Source organism: Hemiscyllium ocellatum, chromosome 15, assembly GCF_020745735.1.
Source record: "Hemiscyllium ocellatum isolate sHemOce1 chromosome 15, sHemOce1.pat.X.cur, whole genome shotgun sequence".
NCBI classification, from domain to species: Eukaryota; Metazoa; Chordata; class Chondrichthyes; order Orectolobiformes; family Hemiscylliidae; genus Hemiscyllium; species Hemiscyllium ocellatum.
Window position 1 is genome coordinate 56,806,864 of NC_083415.1, and position 26,332 is coordinate 56,833,195.

General features: G+C 40.9%; 1 protein-coding gene across 2 annotated transcripts in view; it reads left to right on the plus strand.

The window, feature by feature from the left end:
• The window catches only part of hm13 (histocompatibility (minor) 13), a 75,414-nt gene that overhangs the window by 20,890 nt on the left and 28,192 nt on the right, over positions 1 to 26,332 (plus strand). For both annotated transcript variants that reach the window (XM_060836150.1, XM_060836149.1), the window contains exons 5-10: positions 3,876 to 3,961; positions 5,742 to 5,867; positions 7,340 to 7,397; positions 16,267 to 16,350; positions 24,497 to 24,533; positions 25,238 to 25,340. In XM_060836150.1, the coding sequence (XP_060692133.1) occupies positions 3,876 to 3,961; positions 5,742 to 5,867; positions 7,340 to 7,397; positions 16,267 to 16,350; positions 24,497 to 24,533; positions 25,238 to 25,340 (494 nt within the window). The remainder of the gene's footprint in view (positions 1 to 3,875; positions 3,962 to 5,741; positions 5,868 to 7,339; positions 7,398 to 16,266; positions 16,351 to 24,496; positions 24,534 to 25,237; positions 25,341 to 26,332) is intronic.

The window sequence follows — 26,332 nt, forward strand, 5'->3', positions numbered from 1 at the left end:
GCTGGCATACCTGAGTGTGCTTTTGCATTTAAATTGTTTATATCTTTTCTGCCTTTTTTGCCCATAACTGCTGAGGTATCAAAGGACTGCATACCAAATCAGTACTTGAGAGAACCTGCATAGTGAGTGATGGCAGGTTAGTCAACCAGAGACTGTCCCAGCTAAAGCTGTTCATATTTCCTACACCTGTACATTTGTAGGGGTGAAAATAGGATTGTGACACTGGTGAAGCTGCATTAACACTGGAGCAAATAGCTCCTCCTTCTGGGTTTTTGACTTAATGGCACAGGATATAATCTATATGTCTAAATCAGGCTGGTGTTGACTTAAAGGGAGTGATGTTTCCACCCACAGTGCTGTTTGAGTGTACTTTGGTCTACAAGGGTTGCAGCAACTCAGCACTGTGTACTCGACATTTGGGTACTGGGTTAGCCAGCAACACCCACATAAATGAATTTCTTTTTTAAATGAGAGGTTCTGACCGAGGGATGTAATGTCAAAGGGATCTGGGTAAGTCACTGCACTAATTGTTCATCTTGCAGCAATAGTGTGCTGATCATAGTGGGGGTGGCTATTGAATTAGCTTGTTGAAACAAATATCAAGTAAACTGCTGTGCTCTGAACGTTGACTGATGGATGTTGCTGACAATGAGACTGGCTAGTCTTATTGCTTGTACTCGGAAATTTCTGCAAATGGGCATTAGTAAGGAGAAGCTTGCAGAGTTAACCAGTTTGAGGTTAAAATCTTCTGGTGTGATGGCTCAGTAAAGCGATTGAATCTGATTTTCATCTTAAACTTTGAAGGACATAGTGTGATTGATATAATATAGGAATAAAATCCTGGAAAAACTTGTTTTAAACAGAATCAGTTGGATTTTTATGATTATCTAAAAGCATGCACATTTGTTTTTCTGTTGTTAGTTGTTACAGCTATTGAAGTGACAGTGGCAGCTTTCGTGATTCAGGTTTGAGCTCAATAACTCTGGGTACCTGAAATCGTAGACTCCAACAAACAAGAGGAACTGGATAGCAGTGACCGATAACAACAGCTGACCGCTTTCTTTTTCCCTCCATTCCAATCCAGGGATGTTCAAGACCCTATTGCGAAAATTATCTAACCAGGTGCAGGTTAGAAATCTGATCATGTAGGTGCTGGGAGCATGAATGCTACAAAGGGGAGCCTGGGTTGTATTAAATTCCATCAAATCTTATTTGAGATTTGTAATGGTCTTTCAGCAGGAATTTATGATCATGCTGTCTTGGGATAGTCACCTCAATCTTTCCGATCCAATTTTCAAATACCTAGGAGTGATGCAAGCAAATCCAGAATGAGAGAGTGATGCTTTTTTAATTCTGAGACTGACTTCCGTTGGAGGCAATAAGTATGAAAATTGGCTCAAGGCATGTGTTTTCTAAACCAGTGCTTTTGAGCAAATGAAACACCAGATGTCAGAGCAGGTATAGACATTCAACCCATTGAATCTGCTCTACCATTCAATCATGGCTGATGTGTTTCTCAACCCCATTCTCCTGCCTTCTCCTCATTGTCCTTGATTCCTTTATTAATCAAGAACCTATCATCTATCTCTGTCTTAAATACACTCGGTGACTTGGGCTGCACAGCCCCCTGCGCAATGAATTCCACAGAGTAACCATCCTCTGGCTGAAGAAATTCCTCCTGATCTCAGTCTAAAAGGATTGTCCCTTCACTCCAGGCTAGAATCAGACTCTGGTGCTAGTCTCTCCCACTAATGGAAACGTCGTCTTCATGTCCACTCAATCCAAGCCTTTCTGTGTTGTGTACATTTGAATCGGATAGTCCCTCATCCTTCTCAACTCCATCGAGTACAGACACAAGATTTTTCGACTCTTCATATGACAAGCCCTTCATTCCCGGGATCTTTCTTGTGAACCTCCTCTGTATCCTCTCCAGTATCATCCTGCCTTCGAATCGGGGCCCAAAACTGCTCTCACCATTCCAAATGCAGTCTGATCAGAGCTTTATATTGTCTCAGCTGTATGTTTCTGTCCTTGTATTCTAGCTTTTTTGAAATTAATGCTAACATTGCATTTGTCTTCCAAATTGCCAACTGAGCCTGCAAGTTTAGTTTAAAAGAATCCTGAACTAGGACTCGTAGGTCCCTTTGTGCTTCAGATTTCCGAAGCCCTTCTCCATTTAGAAAATAGTTAACGTCTCAATTCTTTGTATCAAAAGGCATAGCATCCTACTTTACCAAGTTTGTATTTTGTCTGGCACTTTTTTGCCCTCTCTCTTAGCTTGTCCAAGTCCTTTTGCATCCTCCCTACCACATCAATGCTTTCTGACCCTCCACCTACCTTGGTGTTATCTGCAAACTTAGCAACAGTACCCTCAGTTCCTTCATCCAGATCATTAATGTACAATGTAAATAGTTCTGGTTTCAACACTGACCCCTGTGGAACTCCATTAGTTACTGACTGCCATCCTGAAAAAGCACCCTTTATTCCCACTCTCTGCCAGTCAGTCAATCCCCTATCCAAGACAGTACTTTGCCTAATGCCATGGGCTGTTAACTTATTTTAGAAGCCTCCAGTGTGCCACGTTATGAAAGGCCCTCTGGATACCCAAATGGATCACAGCCACTGGCTCTCCTTTGTCTAACTTTCTCGGTATCGCCTCCAAAAAAATTATAACATTTGTCAGGCTTCACCTTGACCAGGCCATGCCAACTCAGCCCTATTTTACCATGTACTTCAAATTACACTGCAATCTTGTTGTGGTTCTGTTCGCCGAGCTGGAAGTTTTTGTTGCAAACGTTTCGTCCCCTGGCTAGGCGACATCATCAGTGCTTTGGAGCCTCCTGCGAAGCGCTTCTTTGATGTTTTTTCCGGTATTTATAGTGGTCTGTCCTTGCCGCTTCCGGGTGTCAGTTTCAGCTGTCCGCTGTAGTGGTTGGTATATTGGGTCCAGGTCGATGTGTTTGTTGATGGAGTTTGTGGATGAATGCCATGCCTCTAGGAATTCCCTGGCTGTTCTCTGTCTGGCTTGCCCTATGATAGTAGTGTTTTCCCAGTCGAATTCATGTTGCTTGTTGTCTGTGTGTGTGGCTACTAGGGATAACTGGTCGTGTCGTTTCGTGGCTAGTTGATGTTCATGTATGCGGATTGTTAGCTGTCTTCCTGTTTGTCCTATATAGTGTTTTGTGCAGTCCTTGCATGGTATTTTGTACACTACATTAGTTTTGCTCATGTTGGGTATCGGGTCCTTCGTTCTAGTGAGTTGTTGTCTGAGCGTGGCTGTTGGTTTGTGTGCCGTTATGAGTCCTAAAGGTCGCAGTAGTCTGGCTGTCAGTCCAGAAACGCTCCTGATGTATGCAATCTTGGCCTTAATAATGGATTCTCAAATCTTAACAAATGACCAAAGCCAGGCTAACTGGCCAGTAGTTTCCTGCATCCTGCCTGCTTTCCTTTTATTGGGTGTTAGATTAAACCTTTTTCAATCCTCTGGCCCCTCTCTCTGCCTCCAGTGATTCCTCAAAGATCGCCACTTATGCCTCTACAATCTGCTGTACTATCTCCTTCAGCTGCATTTGAACAATTATTTAAATTGCAGTTGCTAAGAAAAAGTTAGAATAAGACTTTAGAATTATTGCCCTGATATCCTGAGCTGAAGATGATGCATTGACAATTTTTCTGCCAGTGTGCTGTAAAAACTGGTCTGTTTTGATAATACTGAAAACATTCAATTATTTAGAGGATGATTTTGGAGCCTTTGAACCATTATATATAAAACATTTAAAAACATATTATAGCAGAGCTGGATGACCTGATGAACAGCAATTAAAGAAAATGTAAACACTTGATTTAACCAGGATGTATTTGTTATATTTTCTTAGAAATTGTCAACTATGAGTTTGACACAAAAGATCTCGTGTGCTTGGCTTTCAGCAGTGTGATTGGAGTCTGGTATTTGCTGAAAAAGGTAAGAATAGTTCAGAACTGTGTACAGGTAACCAGGTGCTACCACATGAATGTTTCAAGTTAATCCTTATCAAGGGCACTGTCCTAATGGGTCAGACAAGTATATGCAATAGTTGTTGAAAAGCAGACCAAGAGATCATGTTTAGACCGTAATTGGTCTTGAATCCCTAAGATAGACATTATTGAAATTATTGATCAGGCTATCCGCTTGTGTCTGTGATTGTTCTCGGTAATTAGGCCATCCTTGTTCAGCCACCAAGAGAAACCGAAGACTCGCACCACCACCACCCCAGGCGCAATGTCATTTTTGGTCTTTGCTTATCTGAATGTCACCTTCACTTATTGTCTCATTCACAGTTATTAATTGCTGCACAGTATATTTTCCCTTTGTTGCTTCCCCTCTCCTAATCAAATAGTTGCTGACATTATCTGTCAGGACTGTAGCATAAAAATTAGCTACTTGGGCTTTGCATTGTAGGCATGCCCATGAGATTATAGTTGCTATATGTGCCTGCACCTTTGGGATAGAGAGATTGCCGGGAGATTTATCTCTATATAGATCCTATTAGATAGGATTAGGGAGTGAACTAAGTAAAGTAGGCTGTTAACATGCATCAAACTAGGTTTTTGGGTCATTTGGTAATATCTAATGCAAATCTCAATGCCATTATTGCTAATTGCTCTCTTTATTACTGTAACTGCCTGGGGAGTAGCATGTAGAAAATTGGTATTGTGCCGAATCAGATAAAATGATATAACCAGGATGTGAATGTTTAAAGGTACATGATGAACATGACTATAGGTCCTTAATGGTGAGAAAATTAAATGTATTATGCATTTGGCATTAGATTCTGTATACTCTGTTAGATTGTAGTTGAACTTGAAAATTTAGCAGAAAACAATTGCCGGGTATCCATTCTGAGCTGCTTACAACTGGTGATTGCTTGTAATTAATGTTGAATTTTAACATTTTTTTTGTTCAACTAAAGTGATCATAAAATATCCAAAGAGCAGTTCAAGCTTTTAACTGGTCTAATCAGAAGAAATAGAGTTTCATCAGTTTTGAACTTAGGCAGGTGGTGGGGCCAGAGGTGTTTTAAAAAAAAATATAATAGCTCCACAATTGATGCATGAATTGACATTTAGATGCAACATTCAATTTTGGAATGAAAAATGTGAATAAAACAGCATAAAATCCCATTCTAACATTCATTGTTCATTGAAAACGCTAGGTATAAAAAAAGCTGAGTTTGCTTCAATAAAATATCTGTCGAATTTAATGTGTCATTCTGCTGTAGTAGCACTGCTCCACAGATGGGACTGAGATATATATGTCTAACATGTTAAGCCAAGCCACAGCCCAGGATTTGATAGCCATTGAATATGGCAATGCACTGCATGGTCTGGAACTGTTTTATACCTATTTTAACTTGCCAAGTCAGGCACAGGGTGTATTGTTGGATATGTATGCAAGCACAGCTAGCTAACTTACTAAAAGTGTTAGCCTTTTACACTTTTTCCAAAGCTGCGGTTGTATTAAATCTTGATGCCACTAGTGCAGCAAATATGCTATGGTAATTGTACCAAGTATTTTTGTACTGAAGACTTTCAACTGTGCTGGAGTATAACCTGACTGGCAGTGTTTGGGTTAATATTAAAGCATGCCATAGTACGAATTTGAATAAATTGAGGGGGAAAAAAGAATCAGAAGTTTGGTTCAGGTAGTGCGTTGTGATTGTCAATGTCTTTTTCTCTAATGCTTCATTGGCATTTTGTTTCAGCATTGGATTGCCAACAATCTGTTTGGATTAGCATTTGCTCTTAATGGTGTTGAACTCCTGCACCTTAACAATGTCAGTACAGGCTGTATTCTCCTCGGTGGACTTTTTATCTATGATGTATTCTGGGTAAGTGGTTTCTCTTTTGTGTCTATTTGATATTTTTCTACATCTTTCTTGACCCGAATACACGTGGCTTGCTCCTTCACTTCGGCTTGTTTGAATGATGATTGCAAGTGAAAGGAAAACTTTGCTAAATGTATGGAAATTTGGCCGTTAGTGTTGAGTCCCACGTTGAGCATAAATATTCATAGACTCCTTGGATTGAAAGCCCTGTTTTGTTTGCTGTAAATTTTATTTACAATTTGCATTTCACTTGAATGTGAATTGGATTTAACATTTGTACTGGATTTAACCATCTGAATTTGCAATATGACTCTTTGGAGCCACTCTACCAATTAGTTCAGTACAATTCATACAGAATTATGTGTATTTCTGAGAGGGAGGATTTATTCATTCCGCTCTGTGAGAGGGCAAACGAACATCTTGCAGGACAATATTTAAATGTACAAGTGTATAATTCCACAGAGGTCCGTATCCCGTCACCAAATTACCATTTACTTACAAATGGAGAGTCCTTGAGGCTGAGCCAGCTCTGACTGGACAGAACCTCTGACACACCACTTCATATCTGTCGGCTAGGGCTTCCTGATTAGACCACGTTAACATCCACAGTTAGAGCAGTCATATTCTGTGATGTCCACCTGGCTGACCTTGTTACAATCACTACAAACATAGGAGACATGTTTATTAAGTTTGTCGATGACACCACAATTGCTATAGTTGACAGTGAAGAAGATTATCTAAGAGAACATTGGGATCTTACTCAACTGGGCCGAGGAATGTCAGGTAGCATTTAATTGAGATAAATTTGAGGCATTACCTTTTCGTAAGACAAACCAGGGCACGACTAACACAGTAAATTGGAGGGCCCTGGGGAGTGTCGTTGAACAGAGCTTTGGGCTGTAGTTACGTTATTCCTCAAAAGTGGCGCCACAGGTAGACAAGCTGGTGAACAAAGCATTTGCCATGCTTGCTGTCATCTCTGAGCATTGGATGCACATGCTGTGACATCATGCTTCAGCTGTATGGTAAGGTCACATGTTGGAGTACTGCATATAATTCTCATCACCCTGCTATAGGAAGGATGCATAGACGACTTTTTTCCTTGGATTGTAGGAGGCTAAGACGTGATCTGAGAGAGGTTTATAAAATTGAGGGGCATTGATAAGATGAATAGCCAAGGTCTTTTCCCCAGGGTAGGGAATGTTTGCGAGTCGTGTTATTTTAGTATTGCATCCTAGTTGCAGATTAAAAATGTATTTTCTATATTGCAATGTTTAATATTCATTTTTACTTCAAATAAGAATGAAAACTAACCCTTAGAATCACAATGTTAGTTGTTTCTCTTTTTGATCTTGATTGTCCGTTAACTCTTTATCAGGTAGGGCTACAATATTTTGGTCCTTGGGAGTTCTTTCGGTTTAAATTCTCTTAAACCAGATGCTTAAACTTGAACAGCTTTTTTTTCCTTTTTATAGGTGTTTGGCACAAATGTCATGGTAACTGTTGCCAAGTCGTTTGAAGCGCCAATTAAGTGTAAGTACTTTTAGCAACTGTACAAAATGGATAACCACATCCAAAAGTTTAGGTTTCTAATGTTATTGTTTCTCTTCAAATCTGACATGAAGTTTTGAAATATTTAATGAACTGGTTTAAAAATCTGTATTTAGTTTAACTCATGTAAAAATGAAAGTAGAGAAAGAAATCTTCCAACATTTGTTAATTTTATGAAAAGCTACAAGAGATAACCTAATGAATTATCATGGAAGTACTAATGTGCTTGTTTCCCATGTTATCTGGCTGATTATTGAGTTGCATTAATGAGGATTGAGTGCTCAAATCACTCTGCATTGTCAATGATTATTTGTACCAGGATTCTACATTAATTCCAACCCCTGTTTTCTACTAAAAAGGTGAACAAGGATTGCAAAGTGAGACAGGTTTATGTCCATAAGACATAGGAGTGGAAGTAAGGCCATTCGGCCCATCGAGTCCACTCCGCCATTCAATCATGGCTGATGGGCATTTCAACTCCACTTACCAGCATTCTCCTCGTAGCCCTTAATTCCTCGTGACATGTCCTATAGGTGAAGCAAAGCTAGTTTCTGTCTTTGTTTTGAATAAGCCAATCTCTGGGCTCATTGACTGCAGCTAGAGAGCATCCAAAGGCAAAGTAAGGAGGAACTTCAACCCAAGTCCTTCTGACCAATTGTTAGCTAATAACTCTGTTGGGAGAGTGCTTTTGAATTACAGCTGGAGAGAAGATTAGGTTTAGCTGTGTGATTGTCTGAAAATGTGTTGCTGGAAAAGCCCAGCAGGTCAGGCAGCATCCAAGGAACTGGAAATTCGACGTTTCGGGCATAAGCCCTTCATCAGGAATCCTGATGTAGGGCTTATGCGCGAAACGTCGAATTTCCTGTTCCTTGGATGCTGCCTGACCTGCTGGGCTTTTCCAGCAACACATTTTCTGCTCTGATCTCCAGCATCTGCAGACCTCATTTTTTTTTTCCCTGTGATTGTCTGCCAAGCCCCTCTATACTGATGCATGAAAAGTTGCTCGGAGTAATTTGTTCTTCATTAATGACAAGTGAGCGTTCATTATTAATGTTTAACTAACCTGGAGACAGTGGAGGTGAGCTGCTGCATTAAACCACTTGTAGTCCATGTGGTGAAGGTAGCATCGCATAAGAACAGGAATCCACCATTCAGCCTGCTGACTTTGTTCCACCATTCGAGATGATTACAGCTGATCATCCACTTTCAATATTTTTTTCTTCTTGTACCCTTTACCATCATTTGATTTTTAGAAATCTCTCCATCTCTAATTTAAACATACGCAATGTCCATAGTTTTCACTGCCCTCTGGGGTGGAGAATTCCAAGGATTCTCAGCACTTGGAGGAAAATGTTTCTCCTCATCCTGGTCCCAAGTGCCTTCCTCCTAATTTGTGTTCGACTGTCCAGTCAGAAAATATCTAGGCTGCATCTACCCTGTCTACCCCTTTTAATTATTTTCTAAAATTTAATGAAGTCACCTCTCTTAAAATTCTAGACTCTACAGGGTCAGATTACCCAAATTTTGTTCACAGGACAGTCCCACTAAGTCCAGGAAGTAGTCTGGTGAACCTTTATTTTGGTACCCTAAGTGGGACCTCAAGATGGAGGAGAGTTAGGTCATCCACTTGGCATCTTAGTCACTTCAGCCTTCTCCCTCTCTTTTGACCTCTCTGCCATTGCTACCTCATGTATGGATCTACCCTTTGTTGTATCTTAGATTCCTTGTCCTCCTTGGTTAACCCTAGTTAGTCTGCCAACTTGATAGTAATAGTGACTTTCAAAGCCAAGCTTGGACTCAAAAGCCACCTGAGAGCCCATAAATGGATCAGCGGAACGAAGACCGTCATCCTCGACCTCGAGGGATAGCCATGACCAGCAACTGACCGAGTGAATAAAAAATTGTATTAGGCCATGAAATTACAGATCTGTTAATAACCCGTGGTCTCTCAAAAATTCATTACTTGAGCTTCTAAATATGTTCTGAATCTGATCCCATTTAATACACATTATCATCACCGACATTGGCATCAGCGTCCAACACATTGGAGCTGTCCTCAGCCTTTTTTGCTTATGTTCTTTAATGGGCTATGGGTGTCATTGCAACATTTATTTCCAATCTGTTTTTGTCATAGAGTTGTACATTACGAAAAAGCCCCTGTGGTCCAACTCATTCATGCCAACCAGATATCGTAAATTAATCTCTTCCCGTTTCCAGCATTTGGCCTATTTCCCTCTAAACCCTTCCTGTTCATATGCCCATCCAGATGCCTTTTAAATGTTGTAATTGCACCAGTCTCCACCACCTCTTCTGGTAGCTCATTCCATATGAACAGCACCCTCTGGTGAAAAAGTTGCCCCTTAGGTCCTTTCTAAATCTTTCCCTTCTCACCATAAAGCTATGCCCTATAGTTTTGGACTGCTCAACTCTAGGGAAATAACCATGGATTCTTCACCCTATCTGTACCCTTCATGATTTTATGACCCTCTATAAGGTCACCCCCCAGCCTTCGACACTCCAGGGAAAATAGCCCCAGCCCATTCAGCCCCTCCGAGTAGCTCAAACCCTCCAACCTTGGCAACATCCTTGGTCATGCCTGACATATTTGCTAGAATTCTTGGAGAATGTAATGAGCAGGTTAGACCAAGGAGAGCCAATGGATGTTATCTACCTGGACTTCAAGGAGGCCTTTAACAAGATGCCACACAGGAGGCTGCTGAGTAAGATAAGGAACCATGGTGCTGACATGAATTGAAGATTGGCTGTTTGGCAGAAAGTAGAGAATGAAGATAAAAGGGTCTTTCTCAGGTTGGCAGCCAGTGACAAGTGGTGTTCCACAAGGGTCAGTGTTGGGACCACAACCTTTCACTTTATACATGAATGGTCTAGATGAAGGAACTGAGGGCATTCTGGCTAAGTTTGCAGATGATACAAAGATAGGTAGAGGGGCAGATAGCTCTGAGGAGGTGGGGAGGCTGCAGAAGGTTTTGGATAGGTTTGGAGAGTGGTCACTGAAGTGGCAGATGGAATACAACATGGAAAAGTGAGGTCATGCACTTTGGTAAGAAAATAGAAGTGTGGACTATTTTCTAAATGGGTAAGAAATTCAGACTTCTGAAGTGCAAAGAGACTAGGGAGTTCTGGTCCAAGATTCTCTCGAGGTAAACTTGCAGGTTGCATCAGTAGTTAGGACGGCAAATGCAATGATGGCATTTATTTTGAGAGGATATGAATATAAAAGCAGGGATGTATTTCTGAGGCTGTATAAGACTCTGGTCAGGCCACATTGGCGCAGTTCTGACCCCCGTATCTCACGAAGGATGTACTGGCCCTGGAATGTCTTCAGAGGAGATTCGCAAGAATGGGTTTATAATCGATGGAGTTTAGAAGGATGAGGGTTGGATCTAAATGAAACTTACAGAATTCTGAGTATCTTGGACAGAGTGGATTTTGGGAAGATGTTTCCATTGGTAGGAGAGACTAGGACCTGAGGGCACAGTCATAGAGTAAAGGGAAGACCTCTTAGAATGGAGACAAGGAGAAACTTCTTCAGCCAGAGAGTGGGGAATCTGTGGAATTCGCTGCCATAGAAGATTGTTAAGTTCCTGATTGTCAAGGGTTTCGGAGAAAAAGCGGGCAAATGCAATTGAGAAACTTGTCAGCCATGATTGAATGACCTAAGCAGACTTAAGAGACTGAATTGCCTAATTTCTGCTTTATCTTATGGTCTTCAATCTTTTTCTGAATTCTTTCAAGTTTCACAACGTCTTTTCTGAATTGCATAAAGTATTCCAAAAGTGGCCTAATCAATGTCCTGGACGGCCACAATATGATCTCCCAAATCCCATTTTGATGTGTGGTTGTTCGATACAACTGAGTGACTTGCCAACTATTTCAGAGGGCAGTACTGTGTTATAGACCAGGCCAGATCCCTCAAAACATTTCAAGAAAAGTGGCCCAGAACCTAACTTTGCTAGTTGTTTTAAGCAGGTGTGAAGTGGATATTGCAGGAGTAATGTAGCTGGCCCAACCACTGAGTTTAGAACAAAACAGAATTTTATTTGCGACATTACCGAATGAAACACCAAAAGAGAGCAGGATGTAGAATAACTTAACCTATCCAAAAACTGAACAGGTTATCCTAATTTAATGATGCTGTACCAAATACTTGCAACAATCCCCTTTGCAAAAAAAAAGGAAAAATCCAACACCGGTTCTTCGAGGAGAGAGAGAGAGAGGTGGCAGAGAGATTCAGCATGGACCACCTTTTCTGTAGCTGTTTCTTGGACCAGCAGCCTCTAAACTGATTGCTTTCAGTGAACAATCAGACCAAATTAAACCAGAGAAAAGCTGAGCTGGGAGTACTGGTCACTCCCCTTTCATTGTACAAGAATTTGTTTTTAGAAACTTGAAAGCATTCTCAAGTAGTTAAACCCAGATCTTTAGGAATCCCTGTTTTTGACCCCACTGGCAAAAAAAAAAGCCAAGGACAGCATAACCTTGTTAAAGAGCTGCATTGTTACAAATGCAAGTGGCATCAGAAGTGCTAAGATTATAATTGCTTTCAAAAGAGGATAAGAACATTTATTTTGGAAAAGAAAAGCTGATTGGGGAAATCAGTACAAACATTTTGGTGTTGTCCTTTTAGCTGGTACACAATCAATCAGATTATTCATGTGCAAGAAATACTTGCATTTATATAGTGCCTTTCACGACTACCAACCATCCCAGTGTGTTCAAACAATTAAATACTTCTGAAGTATAATCGCTGTTGCAGAAAGTTTGGCAAGTAATTTATAAACCACAGTCTGAGCTGTTTCTCGTGTCAATTGAGGGATTCATTTTGGGTTCTGATGGGGCAGTGGTACTCTGAATTGTGGTTCAGGATCCCCTGGTCCACAGGTAGAAACCATAAAATGATACAACACAGAGGAGAGCCATTTGGCCCATCTTGTCCATGTTGACAGACACATGGGTGCCCTTTGTAATCCCCTGTTCCTGCACACGGCCGCTAGCCCTGCAGCTTATAGCACTTAGGGTGCAGGTACTTGGTGAAAGAGTTTAGCGTCTCTGCCTTCACCACCAACTCAGATTGTGAATTCCAGATGCTCATCACCCATGTGTGTCATGATATATCTGAACAGGTTAATAAGAAAATCTCTAGCCAGGTTAGGTATCCTCCTCATAGTAATACTGTTGGTATTATTACATCCACATGAAGGACAGATAAGGCCTCCGATAAATTAATCATCTGAAGGACAGCAGCATGTTCAGTGCCATGCTGAAGTGTCATTCAGGGTCTTGCTCAAGTCCTGGAGTGGGACTTCAAGTCACAGCCTGCTGGCTCACGTGAATGTGCTACCAGTTGATCTACAGATGACACTTATGAAGTGATCAATTAGTTTTATGGAATCTTTTGATGAATGGGATTAATGTATTACCTATGGTATGTTTCTAATAGTATCAATCACCATCTGGCAATGAATTCTAACACACCACTGCAAAGTAGTTTCTAAATTGGTTTTCAGAGCAACATTATCAAAGCTGCACAACATACACCCTGTAGAGGGAGCTGTGCCACACTGGAATCAATATGGTTCAACTTAATATTTGCCAGATTCTTCTCTTCCTGGATTTAAAATTTACTACTATGCTGTATTTCACTGAAGTAATCAGGTTTGCCCAAAACGCTAAATGGAATTTTGGAGAGGTTAAAAGAAATGTGGCTGTTATAAAAAAAAATTAGGTGCACTTGATGTCAGCTTGTTTATAATAAATGACATTGTACTTGTAGCTACTTCTGTCTCAAATTATTGCAGCTCGTCAGCTGGTAAAAGCACCACTTGTGGTGCAGGGAAAATATCTACCTTTGGCACTTTTTCTGGCCCATAGACTTGCTCCACAGCTAGAAGTGTTGTACTCCTGTCAACAGGTATGTAGGTGACTATGGCAAAAGTGGACTGAAGGCACACTCTTGGTATAGAAAGTTCTGTGCTTGAGGAATTGGGCTTTTTTTAAAATTGAATTTGGGTGATTAAGATATTTTCTAATCAATCTTTACAGAGATGTTACTACACAACTTTGGAACAGGTGCAACTTGAGCCCAACCTCCTGGCCCAGAGGTAGTGACATTACAGCTGCACCTGAACATTTAGTTTCCCTATTCATAGCTTGTTTGAAGTGTACAATTCTGTAGCATATGTAAAATTCAATTATGTTAGCCATTATGAATCTGGTCTTTCTGTAAATTTAACCCTTATGTTGAAATTTCTCACTGCCTAATTTGATATAATCTGCAGTCTTTCGAAATTGAGGGCAGATTGTCAGAACATAGTGGCAACAACTTAGCGTATTTTTAAGGTAACAAAATGTTCAGGTTGTAAGTATGCTTGCTGAGCTGGTAGGTTTGTTCTCCGACATCTCGTTACCATGCTAGGTCACATCATCAGTGAGCCTCTGTTGAAGCACTGGTGTTCTGACCTGCTTACTATTTGAGTGTGGGCCTGTTAAGGTGGGTGACATAATTTCCGGTTCTTTTTCTCAAAGGTTGGTACATGGAGACTAAGTCAGTCTATTTATTGATAGAGCTCTGGTTTGAATGCTGAAATGTTCCTGTGACTGGGCAACATTATAGAACAAACTGCATTACTATGGTTGGAAGATTGGATGGCTGCAGGAGATTAGAGATTGTGAGGAATGAGACCATGGAAGGAGTGGCAAACAGTCAAGAGAAATTTAAAATCTAGGATTTGTTGATGTTGATACGATGAATTGGCAGAATCTAACAGTGGCAATTTTGTTTTTCTGATGTAGGGCAGCTTTGCAATTGACATTTTTTTAAAAGACAAAAAAAGAACAGATAAAGTGCATTGGAATTGACAATATAAGGGACTGGTTTATAGACAAACTACAAAAATAAGCCCTTAAGTAGCTGCAATTCATACCTGGATCAGGGCACTATTATTTTGCATTTTTCAACCCTCATAGTTTCTCAGTGGGGATGTGTGCAGGGGTATATAATAATTGTAATGACTATTGATTTAAATTTTCATTTTGAATTTGGCATACTCCAAGCTTTTAAAATGTGATTTATGTAATTATAGTAAACTGCTTTAAGATTAAGGGCCTTAGTGGCTTTATTAGAAGCCCCTGTCTCTCCTACTTCCTCTAAAAGCAAAGGAGAGTTTATAAACAGATATTTTGTTTTTGATCAATTTGTCTGGGCTGGTAGCCTGCTGCTTACCAATACAGCTGCAAGAGGGCAGAAATAGAAACTGTCAGCAAAATGCCTGTTATTACTCTAGCTGGTGGTTGGATTCCAGATGGCCTGTGGTTGGGCAGTATCACTGTGCACAGCGCGAACTGGAATGAGATTGTCAAAAACAAACATTCCTGTTGTAGGCTGCAGGATACCCCAGCTGCTCAGTATTTATACAGTCTGGCACAAGAATGTACATAGCATACTGTGAAAGTTTGTTCCTTAATGATAGAGTTTCTATCCCTTCCTCCTCGCCCTCCACAACATTATTACCAAACTTCTCAGTGGCTCAGCTAAAGGCACTGACTTGTGGTTTGGGTGTTATCCGCAGGCACCTATAGCCCTTCACTAACTCGCCTACGCTGGCGATTCTTCTTTGTTTAATGGCAATGGTGAGTATTGGCAGGCTGTTTGTTTGTGATGAGGGTGGGGGAGAGAATCATCTGAGTATGTCATCCAGTACTTGCCTGACCTCCATTTCTAGCAGGATCGCTCAATAGTCTATGGGAGAAAATGGTCAGACTTTCCCAGTGTCAACTGTAGCTCAGATGGTAACAATACCACCTCGAGTCCTACAGTATGGAAACAGACTCTTCGGTAAACCATGTTCACAAACTAAACTAGGCCCAGCTGCCTGCGTTTGGCTCTTATCCCTCCAAACCATCCAAATATCTTTTAAACATTGTAAAGTACTTGCATCCACCACTTTCTCTAGCAGTTCATTCCATATGAACCAGTGTTTTTTAAAAAAAGAAGTTTCCCCTCATCTTTTTAAAACTTTCTCCTCTCTCATTAAAAATATGACCCCTAGTTTTGAACTCCCCCACCCCAGGGAAAAAGACTTATATTATTCACTTTTTCTACATCCATCATGATTTTATAATCCTCAATGAAGGATTAATTTTATAATCCTCCCTGACCATCCTTTACTCCAGTGAAAATAAGTTCCAGCTTTTCCAGTCTTTTTTTGAATCTCTCAAACCCTCCATTTCTAGCAGGATCTTGCTGCCTATTCCCCTCAACTAAAATATTCAGATTGACCAAAAATGAATGCTTAGGAGTGGACAAATACTGAGAGGACACAGGCTGTGAATGAATATGGACAAGTTTACTGAGTGGGCAAAAATTTGGCAGAAGGAAGATAATGTGAGCAAGAGTGAATCATTTAGCTTGGCCTCTTTTACATGTCCTCGGTTTAGGGCACACAAATAAAGGCTGATGCTTCTGTCTAGTCATGAGGGTGATGTTGTTCTGTTTTCTTTTAAATCTGTGGCATTTAACTAAAGCCCCATCTGTCTTCAGGTGGATGTAAAAGATCCCATGGCAGCAGCTTCTAAGAAGAGCAGGGGAGTTAGCCCTCCATGAGCATCACAAGGCAATGCATTTATCTGGCTGTTATCACATTGTTGGTGGAAACTTGGATGCTGAAGTTGGTTGTTCCCCTTCAAATGAGTTCATTTAATTGGCTGGAAGGCATTTTCCAGTAGCTGTCATTGTAGGTTCCCCTCCCAACACCCAAGCTGAAAGGTAGATGGAAAGTTTGTCTTTTCCTTCTGGATTTCATTTTCTGATTTTTTTTTTCTCTCTTCTTAGTGGTTTTCCCTCAAGATCTTCTGGAGAAAGGACTTGCAGCCAATAATTTTGCAATGCTTGGCTTGGGTGATATTGTCATTCCAGGTAAGAGTGTTCTCCCTGACTGAAAATTCAGTATGTCTCCTACTTTGAAACTGTTTCTCCATCTGACCGGCATCTCCAAATCCATCTGACTGGTCAACTTCCAGAGTCATGCCTCTCTCCATTTTAATCTGTGACCCTGAATGTTTTGTTTCTGCAGCAAGCTCCAAGCTTTTCTTGGAAGTCTGGTTGAAGATTTGTAGCTCGGGTGTCCGTTGTTGTGGTTCTGTTCGCCGAGCTGGAAAGCTAATATTAGAATTTGGATATTGATGCCAAGTGCCACAGTTACAACTCTGAATCTGATTGCCAATTTGACTTGAGTATTAAAGCAAAAGGTGTGAGACCTTGTTCAAACTTGCAATGCTTGCTATTAGTCCCATCGGGTATAATATGGCTCCTGTCCGATGCAAAACAGGATTCAAATAATACATGAACCTATTGACATTGTAAAGGCTGACAGCTGAACTGATGGATGAGGAAAGATTGAACAGGTTGGGGTCTTTTCTTATTCCTCTAGCAGAGTGAGGTTTTTAAGATTAAAGGAATCTGACTAAGTAGACACAGATGTCAAAATATTTATAGTTTTGGGGAAGAAACTTTATCTGAAGAGTGGCTAGAACGTGGAAAGAGGTGTTATTGATGCATTAAAAGCGAGGCTAAGTAAGTCACAAGGGAGAAAGGAATAAAAGGTTACGCTGGAATAACTGAGTGAAAAGGGGGTTCAAGTAAGAATATGAACCAGTTAGGCAGAATCACTGTGTCCACCATGCATTCTGTGATTTTTCCACTTCCTAGTCTGAAGAATTATACGTGTGAAAGTTGGAATGTGCTGCATGCGTATGAGCTCTTAATGTTCTTGTATGAGAGGAAGTGGACCAGCTGGAATTTTTATGATAATAGTATCATGATGACTAACACTGAGACTGACTTTCAATTCCAGATTTCATTAGTTCATACCAGTTACAGTGATGAGATTCGGTTCAATAGTTGGGAGTGATGTAAGTGATGGCACGTGCATGAGGTCTGAAGCTCACCTTGGGATCAGCTACAACCCCAAGATTGTAAAAAGGACTGGCTTAATCTGAGTGTTGGCAGGGCAAGGGATGGAGTGTGCATTTAGGGAATGGAGTTGAGAGAGTGGACTAAAAATGTCATTGTTCGAATAAGCTGCAGGCATGTATTTCTCCTTTGTGTGATACGTTATTGTGATCTGTTTCCACATGTTTCACAACTTGCTGCCAAAAAACATCATTTGTTGTGATTTGAGTTAATTAAAGTAATTGGCTGTCTGTATTTAACCTTGAACTTGAATCATTCACTGTCTTGTTTCTGGAGAGAGGTTGCTTCTGATTACTCACTGATTATCTGCAAATCTGTGCAGATGCAAATGAGCGAAAAACAAGCTGCTGTTCAAGAGGTGCTGTTCCAACCATAGGTAATTGTTGCAACAAAAACCTTGTCAGGGAATTGGAGAATTATTTGCATACTGCCAGACTGTTATCATGGCTAAGGGAGAAAGATAACTAATTAAAACAAAAATATTCCCACTAAATAGCAAGATCTACTTTTTATGTTCTCTTGCCCTGCCCAAGCCATTGCTCTGCCTCATCATTACGGCATTTGTACTCAACTGTCTTGACGGATTCTGTTATGGCCAGTTTTAACTATTGGAGCCACACAGAGTGTATTGTTTCTCATTTCCTTGTGACAGTTCCCCTATCCAGGCTGATTCAGTCATGGATTCTGCAACAGGATACTGGGGTATATTCTGAAGAATGTAAGATTTGCAGTTAAGGAATTGTTGAAACTGTTCAATTCAACTTTGATGAATTGTATTGTCATCCTTCAGTGATACCATCCCCTTGGCAAAGTGGATGTTGTCCTTTTGACCATTGTCTAGTCAGTTAGCCTAGGTGCCTTCAAAAAAAACATTACATTTTATGATTGTCAGCATACTATTAGATCTCAAGGATATTCCAACCACATGTCCTTTTATCTGATGGATTTACCTTTGGGTATCAATGGGTGAGCTGTTGAAATGCTGCTACTTGACTTGCAATCGAGGATTTTGCTAGCAGGGAGTGGAGTTTGCTCAGTTGGTTCAAGGAGGTCACATTTGAGCATTACTTTCATCCAACTGATCCTACAACACTCACCCTATCATCTGGCCATGAAAGTCTATTACAATTGACTTTATCTGATCTCACTGTTCTGGAATTTTGTTTGATGTGTGAGGATATTTCAGATTGATAGTAAAATGAAATTAGAATGTCTCTTTGGCCTAGCTACTTTGAGTGGAATAAATTGATCACTTGGGCCATTTGTGGATATTACTCCCCTCCCCAAGTCACCTTTTGAGAAGGTGATGGTAAGCTTCCGGATCATACTACAGTTTAGTTCCCGTGCCATTCGGGAGGAGTTCCGGTATTTTAAACCAGCCACACTGAAGGAATGGCCATCTGTTTCCCAGACAGTCAGTTGAGTGGTTTGGAGAGTAACTTGCAGATAATGTTCCTATGCATCTGCTGGACTTCCCTTTCTAGATTGTAGTGGTCATTGCCTTGAAAGGTGCTATCTATGGATCCTTGGCAAATTACTTCAATGCATATTGTAGATGGAATGCTCTGCTATTGTGCCAGTTGTGGAGGGAGTGAATATGGTGCTATCAAATGGGCTAATTTACCTTGAAAGGTACTGAGCTTCCTAATTGTTGGAGCTGCATTTGAAGTGGCAAGTATTCTATCACATTCCTAACTTGGCACTTTGTGGGTGTAGGTTTGCTTGCGAGCTGGAAGGTTCATTTTCAGATGTTTTGTTACCATACTGGGTAACATCATCAGTGAGCCTCTGGATGAAGCTTTGTTACTTTTGTAGTTAGTGGACAGGCATTGGGAAGTCAGGAGGTAAGTTACTTGCTATAGGATTCCTGACCTCTGACCTGCTCTTGTCGTTAGTGTTTATATGGCTAGTCTAGTTCTGTTTCTGGTCAATGGTAACCCTCAAGACATTGTTATTGGGGTATTCAGTGATGGTAATGCCATTGAAGGACAGGATGATTGCTAGATTCTCTCTTTTGTTGGACATGAGCATTGCCTGCTACTTGTTTGTCATGAATGCTACTTGTCAGCCCAAACCTGGATATTTCGCAGGTCTTGCTGCATTTGGACTTTGCTTCAATATCTGAGGAATTGTAAATGGTGCTGAACATTGTTGATCAACTGTGAGCACCCCCACTTCAGACCTTTATAATAAAGGAGAGGTCACTGATTAAACAGCTGAAAATGGTTGGGCCTGGGAGATTGCTCTGCAGAGATACCCTGCAACTTGATATGACTGCCATCCACAACCACAGCAACCTTACTTTGTACCAGGCATAATCAGCAGAATGTTTTCATCCCTGATTCTTGTTGACACCAGTTGTGTGAGAGCTACTTGATGTCACCCTGTGTCAAATGCAACTTTGATATCAAGAACAGTCGCTCTCCTCTCACCCTGGAATTCAGTTCTTTTGTTCATGTTTGAACTCAGGCTATAGTGAGGTCAGGAGTCAAGTGATTCGGGCAATACCCAAACTCTCTGTCAGTGAGCAGATTATTGCTATGTAGGTGCTGCTTGATAGCACTGAGTGAAGAGAAGTAGGAAGTGAAAACCTTGAGGTTTAATTGTTTCTGTTGACAGCTGTTGTTTCTAATTTCCACCAATGTACTATTGAGAAAAAAAATGCAAGGTCATCAGATTTGCAGATGATAGAACATAGCACATCTCAGGAATGGGCCCTTCAGCCCATGATATTGTGCTGAACATGACGCCAAATTAAGTTAATCCTTTCTGCCTGCCTTTAGTCCATATTCCTCAGTTCTATTGCATTTTCGTGTGCTTATCTAAAAGTCTTGTAAAGGTCTCTACCGTATCTGCCTCCACCACCACCCATGGCAGCATGTTCCAGGCTCCTATCACTCTGTGTAAAATAAAAACTTGCCCCTAACATCTCCTTTGAACTTTCCCCTCTCACCTTAAATGCATGCCCCCTAATGTTAGACATTTCAACTCTGGGAAGATGATTCTGACCATCAACCCTGTCTATACATCTCACAAGTTGATTGATTTCTATTAAGTCTCCCGTCTGCCTACACCACTCCACAGAAAGCAATCCAAGTTTTTCTATCCTTATAGCTCATACCGTCTAATCTTTGCACCCCCTGCAAGGCCTCCACAACCTTCTGTGGCGCCCAGAATTGAACACAATACTATAAATGTGGCCTAACCAAAGTCTGATACAGTTGCAACATGACATCTTAATTCTTGTACTCAATTCCCCGACGAGTGAAAGCTAGCGTGCAGTATGCCGCCTTTACCACCCTATCTACTTATGTGATAAACTGGAAATGCAACAGAAACTGAGGAAGCATTGTGATTTGGACAAATGTGCAAGTGGGAGAAATAATTGCTAGTTAAATTTCATCTAAATAATCATAGAACATAGAACAATACAGCACAGAACAGGCCCTTAATCATGCAATACTTAAAAAGAAATGAAGTGGATAACTACTTTATTGAAGTAGCTAAGAGTCGAGATGATATAAGACTTCATGGCTGTTTCTATTTGCTCTGTGCTGATAAACATGTAAGAACAGCGTGGATTTGTTGGAGACTAATTATGAATTTATTTGGGAATACATGTAGTACCACACCGGAATGGCCATTATTCAAGTCCAAAAAGTGAATACATAATGGAACTTGCAGCATTGTTTCATGTCAAAGACTGTGGTGCTGGAAAAGCACAGCCAGTCAGGCAGCATCTGAGGGGCAGTAGAGTCAACGTTTCGGGCATGAGCCCTTCATCAGGCATCTCATGTACAGAGGCTCTTTCTTGTGTTCTTTCACAGGATGTGGGTGTCCCTGGGAGATTATTTATTGCCCTCGACAGAGATGGTGCGACACCTTCACTGCAGCCCATGAGGTGCAGTTACATGATGGTGGGGAGTATGCTGCAGGAGTTTGACCCAATGACAGAGGGACAATGGTGATGTTCCACATTAAAATGGTGTGTGGGGCCTGGAACAATATCTGGCTTATGGTGATTCCGTGATCTGTTACCTTTCTCAGTGGAGGAGGATGTGTGTTTGGAAAGTGCCATGAAGGGAAGTTTTGAGTTGCTGTGTTGCATTTTCTAGAAAGTGCCAACAATGTGTACTGTGTAACTAATGGAGAGAATCAATATTAAAGGTTTTGGATAGGGCGCTATTCAAGCAGGCTGCTTTGCCATACAAAGCGTCAAGCTTCTTTTAATGTTGCTGGAACTACACCCATTCAGACAAGTGGAGAATATTCCATTCCACCTCTGTCTCTGTTTTGTTCCAAGAACATTCAAGAAGCTCTGACATAGAAGGTAAAGCAGACCACTTGATGGGCGCCCTATCCATCAAGTTCCTCATTCATTCCCTCAACCATGAGTACAGTGGCAGCAGTTTGTGCTATCTTCTAGATGCACTTCAATAACTCACCAAGATTTTTTTGACAACACCTTCCAAACCCACGACCTCTCCCAGCTAAAAGGGCGATGACAGCAGGTACATGTGTATGCCACCACCAGCTATAGGTTCTCCTCCAAGCCACATGCATCCTTACTTGCAACTGGAGCCGTTCTTTCACTATTGCTGGAACAGCTACTTGTGAATAACACACCTCACTGTAGGTGTAACAACTCCAGTAGTTCCAGAAGCAATAGGGATTGACAGTAAAATGCTAGCTTCGCCAGCGATACCAAATCAGGGAGTGAAGATTTTTAAATGGCCAGTTTCTAGCCGATGCTAAGCCTCAGGATGCTGATATTGGGGGATTTGGAGATGGTAATGCCATTGAATATCAGGAAGTGATTGTTAAATTCTCTGAGCTGTGGTCATTGCCTATCGCTTCTGTAGCATTACTGTTGCTTTCTATTTCTCAGCCAACATCAGCTGCTGTCACGCATGAACTTTGCGTGCTTCAGTGGCTGAAGAGTTTTTCTGAGACTCCTTGATATAACACTACATTTAAGTCTGGCTTTGACACCAAGGGCAGTTACTTACCTCCCGTCACCTCTCAACTTTACCTCTATTAGGTCCTGGGGTGTAATGAGTTGAGGTTCTATTGGAACTCAACCTGCTCATTGGTATTCAGTTTATCACTGTGTATGGGCTACTCGATAGGACTGATGATGGCATCTTCCTTCACTTTGTTGATCGCAAATATTATGGGATGTAATTTGCCAAATTATCTTTGTCCTACATTTTGTGTATAGGATATATCTGGGCAGCGTTCCACATTACTGATAGATGCCAAAGTTGTGGTTGCACTGAAACAGCTCGACGAAGGGGCACGGCTCATTCTGGAGCACACACCCTCACAGTGCTAATGTTGCAATGTTGTCAGGGCCCATTGTTTTTTGCAGCATTCAATGCCTTCAACCTTTCTTGTTATCATGTGGAGAGTCAAATTGTCTGTAGGCTATAATCTGTGATGCTGGGGATTATGGGAGGAGGCAAACTTGAATCATCTGCATAGCACTTCTGGCTGAAGGTGATTGGTTGTAAATGGTTAAGCGTTGTCATTTTTGAAATGTTGGGCTCCTGAATCCTGGAGAATTGGGATATTGTGGAGGTACCTCCATTGTTGGCTGTTTTGATTGTCCTCCAATTTGTGGATGTAACAGAATTGTCGAACTTAAATGTGGTAGGTTGGTAACAGTATTGAGTGCTTCTGCTGTTTGTTGTGCAAGTAGTCCCTATTGTTGACGTATGAAGCATCAGTTTGCTATGTCAGAGCATCTAGCTTCTCCTGGCATGCCCCCTGCACCCTTTGTTGAGCCTGGGTTGTTCCCCTGGCACGATGGTGACAGTAGAGTGGAAGGATATACTGTGTCATGAAGTTACAGATTGTGAGTGAATACAATTCTGCTCGTGGCTGCCCAATTTTGTATTGTTGTATACGTTTGAAATGTGTTCCATGTAACATGGTGGTAGTGATTATTGGATAATACAAATTTAACATGATCTGGGTGCCAGAAATATCCCAAGGTGAAATTAATCGACTTTAGAGTGACTGAATTCAATGAAATAATGATAAAGTTGATACTAAAGATCAGGGTTGTTAGTGGATCAGTGGCTTTTGAAGAGTTACTTGAAAGGGAAGAATTTGCTGTTGTATGGGGGAGTGGGACTAAATGCATAGGTCTTTCTAAGAGTTAACACAGGTATAGAGGACTTTGAGATCTGTGTGCTCTCCAATTATTTACCAGGTATTTCTTAATAGAATAGCTACTTAAAACATGGAATACTTCTCTACTCAGTACAATGGAGATTAAAATCATAGACTCAGTTATATAAAGAAGGGTGATCTTTTAAGTTCTGAAAAACTTAATTATTATCTTGTGTTCAACAGTAGCACTGTGAGCCATAGGAAAACAATTTGTAATTCCATTGGGGCCACAGTAGTACATTATTATTGAACTGGAGTGTGGGGCTGGGAAAATGATCCCATTTTTCTTCCTTTGAGCATAGATTAGATTAGGTTAGATTACTTAGTGTGGAAACAGGCCCTTCGGTCCAACAAGTCCACACCAACCTGCTGAAACGCTACCCACCATTTCCCTACATTTACCCCTTTACCTAACACTACAGGCAATTTAACATGGCCAATTCACTTGACCTGCACATCTTTGGACTGTTTGTCCAGTGATTCCTGTGGAGGTGATGAGGGTGCATTGGTTGCTGGGGAAATTGTTTGAAATATCCTCTATAGTTGTATGTCTAATGCTAACCCTCGCTATCTCAGCTCAAGGATGAAGAATTACCTTTTGCCGGAGGTAGCTGAAAGCTTCTATAACTCGTTGAGGTCAAATGTGTCACCAAATTTGCAAAACGTCGAGCCCAAGGAAAATTATATGTCTAACTGACTTCAAACCCAATTGTTGGAGATAAAGGGATGCTGCTTTAGCCACTTGAACACCCATATATCTCTGAAGTAATTTACATATTCAAGTTGGTGGAGATGGCTTAGGTATTTGGTGACCTTCAGTGTAAAGTTCTTTCCAAGATTAAAGTTACCTCTAATCACATCTCCATTCTATTTTGTGAGCGGAAACTAATTCTGTTTCTTTTCCTAACCTTAGGTATCTTCATTGCTCTTCTACTTCGTTTTGATGTGAGGTAAGCTGTTAAAGTGCATGAATAAACAGAATTGAATATGGTCAGAATCGCCCTCTCTTCACAAGGGAAGATTTCTGCCCTATAATTGAATTAATATTGGATTTTCAGTTTGTTAATCCTCATAAAACTGAACCCCACGATCAGTTACCATAAATGTAAAGTAATGGAACTGGAAAGAGAGAGTTTAGGTTTAAAGGAAGATATTTACAGCTTAAAGGAGGTAGATATTGCCAAAAGTAGTAATGTTTTTACTGTAACTAGAAAGAAACTGAGAGTTAGCAAGTTCTTGTGTGTATGGCTAATCATCTAGCCTACACATCCCTGTACACTGCAGGCGATCTTGCATGGCCAATCCACCCAACCTGCATATCTTTGGACTATGGGAAGAAACTGGACCACCTGGCAGAGAAGCACTCAGACGTGGAGAGAACTTGCAAACTCCATACTGACAGTCACCCAAGATTACAATCGAATCTGGGTATCTGGCAGTGGTAACCACTGTACTACCCTAAATTTGTAAATGTGACTTATTCTTTATTTCATTCTTACAGGCTGCCAACTAGTTTGATGAGAATTTTGTACTGAAATTGAGACTAATTGTGTCTTGTCAGATCAAAATTCTGCCAAGTATAATCGGTATAATTTGCAGGATTTGCTAAGCTGATGTTTTTTTTATCGCCGCTCTCTTGTCCCTTCTGGCCTAGTTTGAAGAAGAACAGCCGGACGTACTTCTACACTAGCTTCTTCGCTTATGTCTTTGGTCTTGGACTTACCATTTATGTAATGCACACTTTCAAGCATGCTCAGGTGAGATGTGCTTAATGGCCTTCGGTTTTAAAGCTTTTAATTCTAGTTGCATTAACTCAGTTGTTTGCGATTTTTGCATCCTGTGTTCTTTGCTGCATTGTTAACTTAACTTCGACTTTTATTGTCATCCTATGACATATCACTAACACATCCTGTCAAGTGTGTCACTACTGATCTTATTTTCTACCTGAAACCACCTACTCTGTCTCAAGTTGTCAGTCTTCCTCAGGCCATGTTATTGGATGAAGTGTAGACATTGAGAGAACTGTATTTCAGTTTGGATTCGTGTTTAGCACTTCACATCTTTCGCTCTTTGTTCACAATCATCATTCTAGGTTCAGCATTTATAACAGCAAATAGGGATTTTATTCCTTGCCATTGCTTCCTTCCACATTACTTGTTATTAGATATTCAGGTGAGCCTATAAGTTTTTTTTAGGTATATCGATACTGCAAAGCAGCATTTAAAACATGTACTAAGATGTTACTGAGACGAGAGGGTTTGAGCTTTAAGCCGAGGCTGGATGGACTGACTTTCCCTGGACCGTTGGAGCTGAGGACCTTTTGAGGTTTATTAAACCATGAGGGGCATAAATAAGGTGAATAACAAGATTTTTTACCCCAGGGTAGGGGAGTCCAAAGCTAGAGGGGATAGATTAAAGGTGAGGAGGAAAAGATTTATAGGGACCTGAGGGGCCTTTTTCTTGCAGAGGGTGGCGCATATATGGAACAAATTGCCAGAGGAAGTGATGGAGGCTGGTACAACTATAAAGACATTTGGACAGGTGCATGGATAGGCAAAGTTTCGAAGGAAATGGGTCAAACGTGGACAAATGGACTAATGCAGTTTAGGAAACCTGGTTGGCACAGATGAGTTGTGCTGAAGTGTCTGTTCCTGTGTTGTGTGCCTCTATCTTGACAAAAATAGGAGGCATATATTGGGGGACGGGGGGATTTTTTTTTCCCCAGTACGTATTTGCCACCGAGAACTTG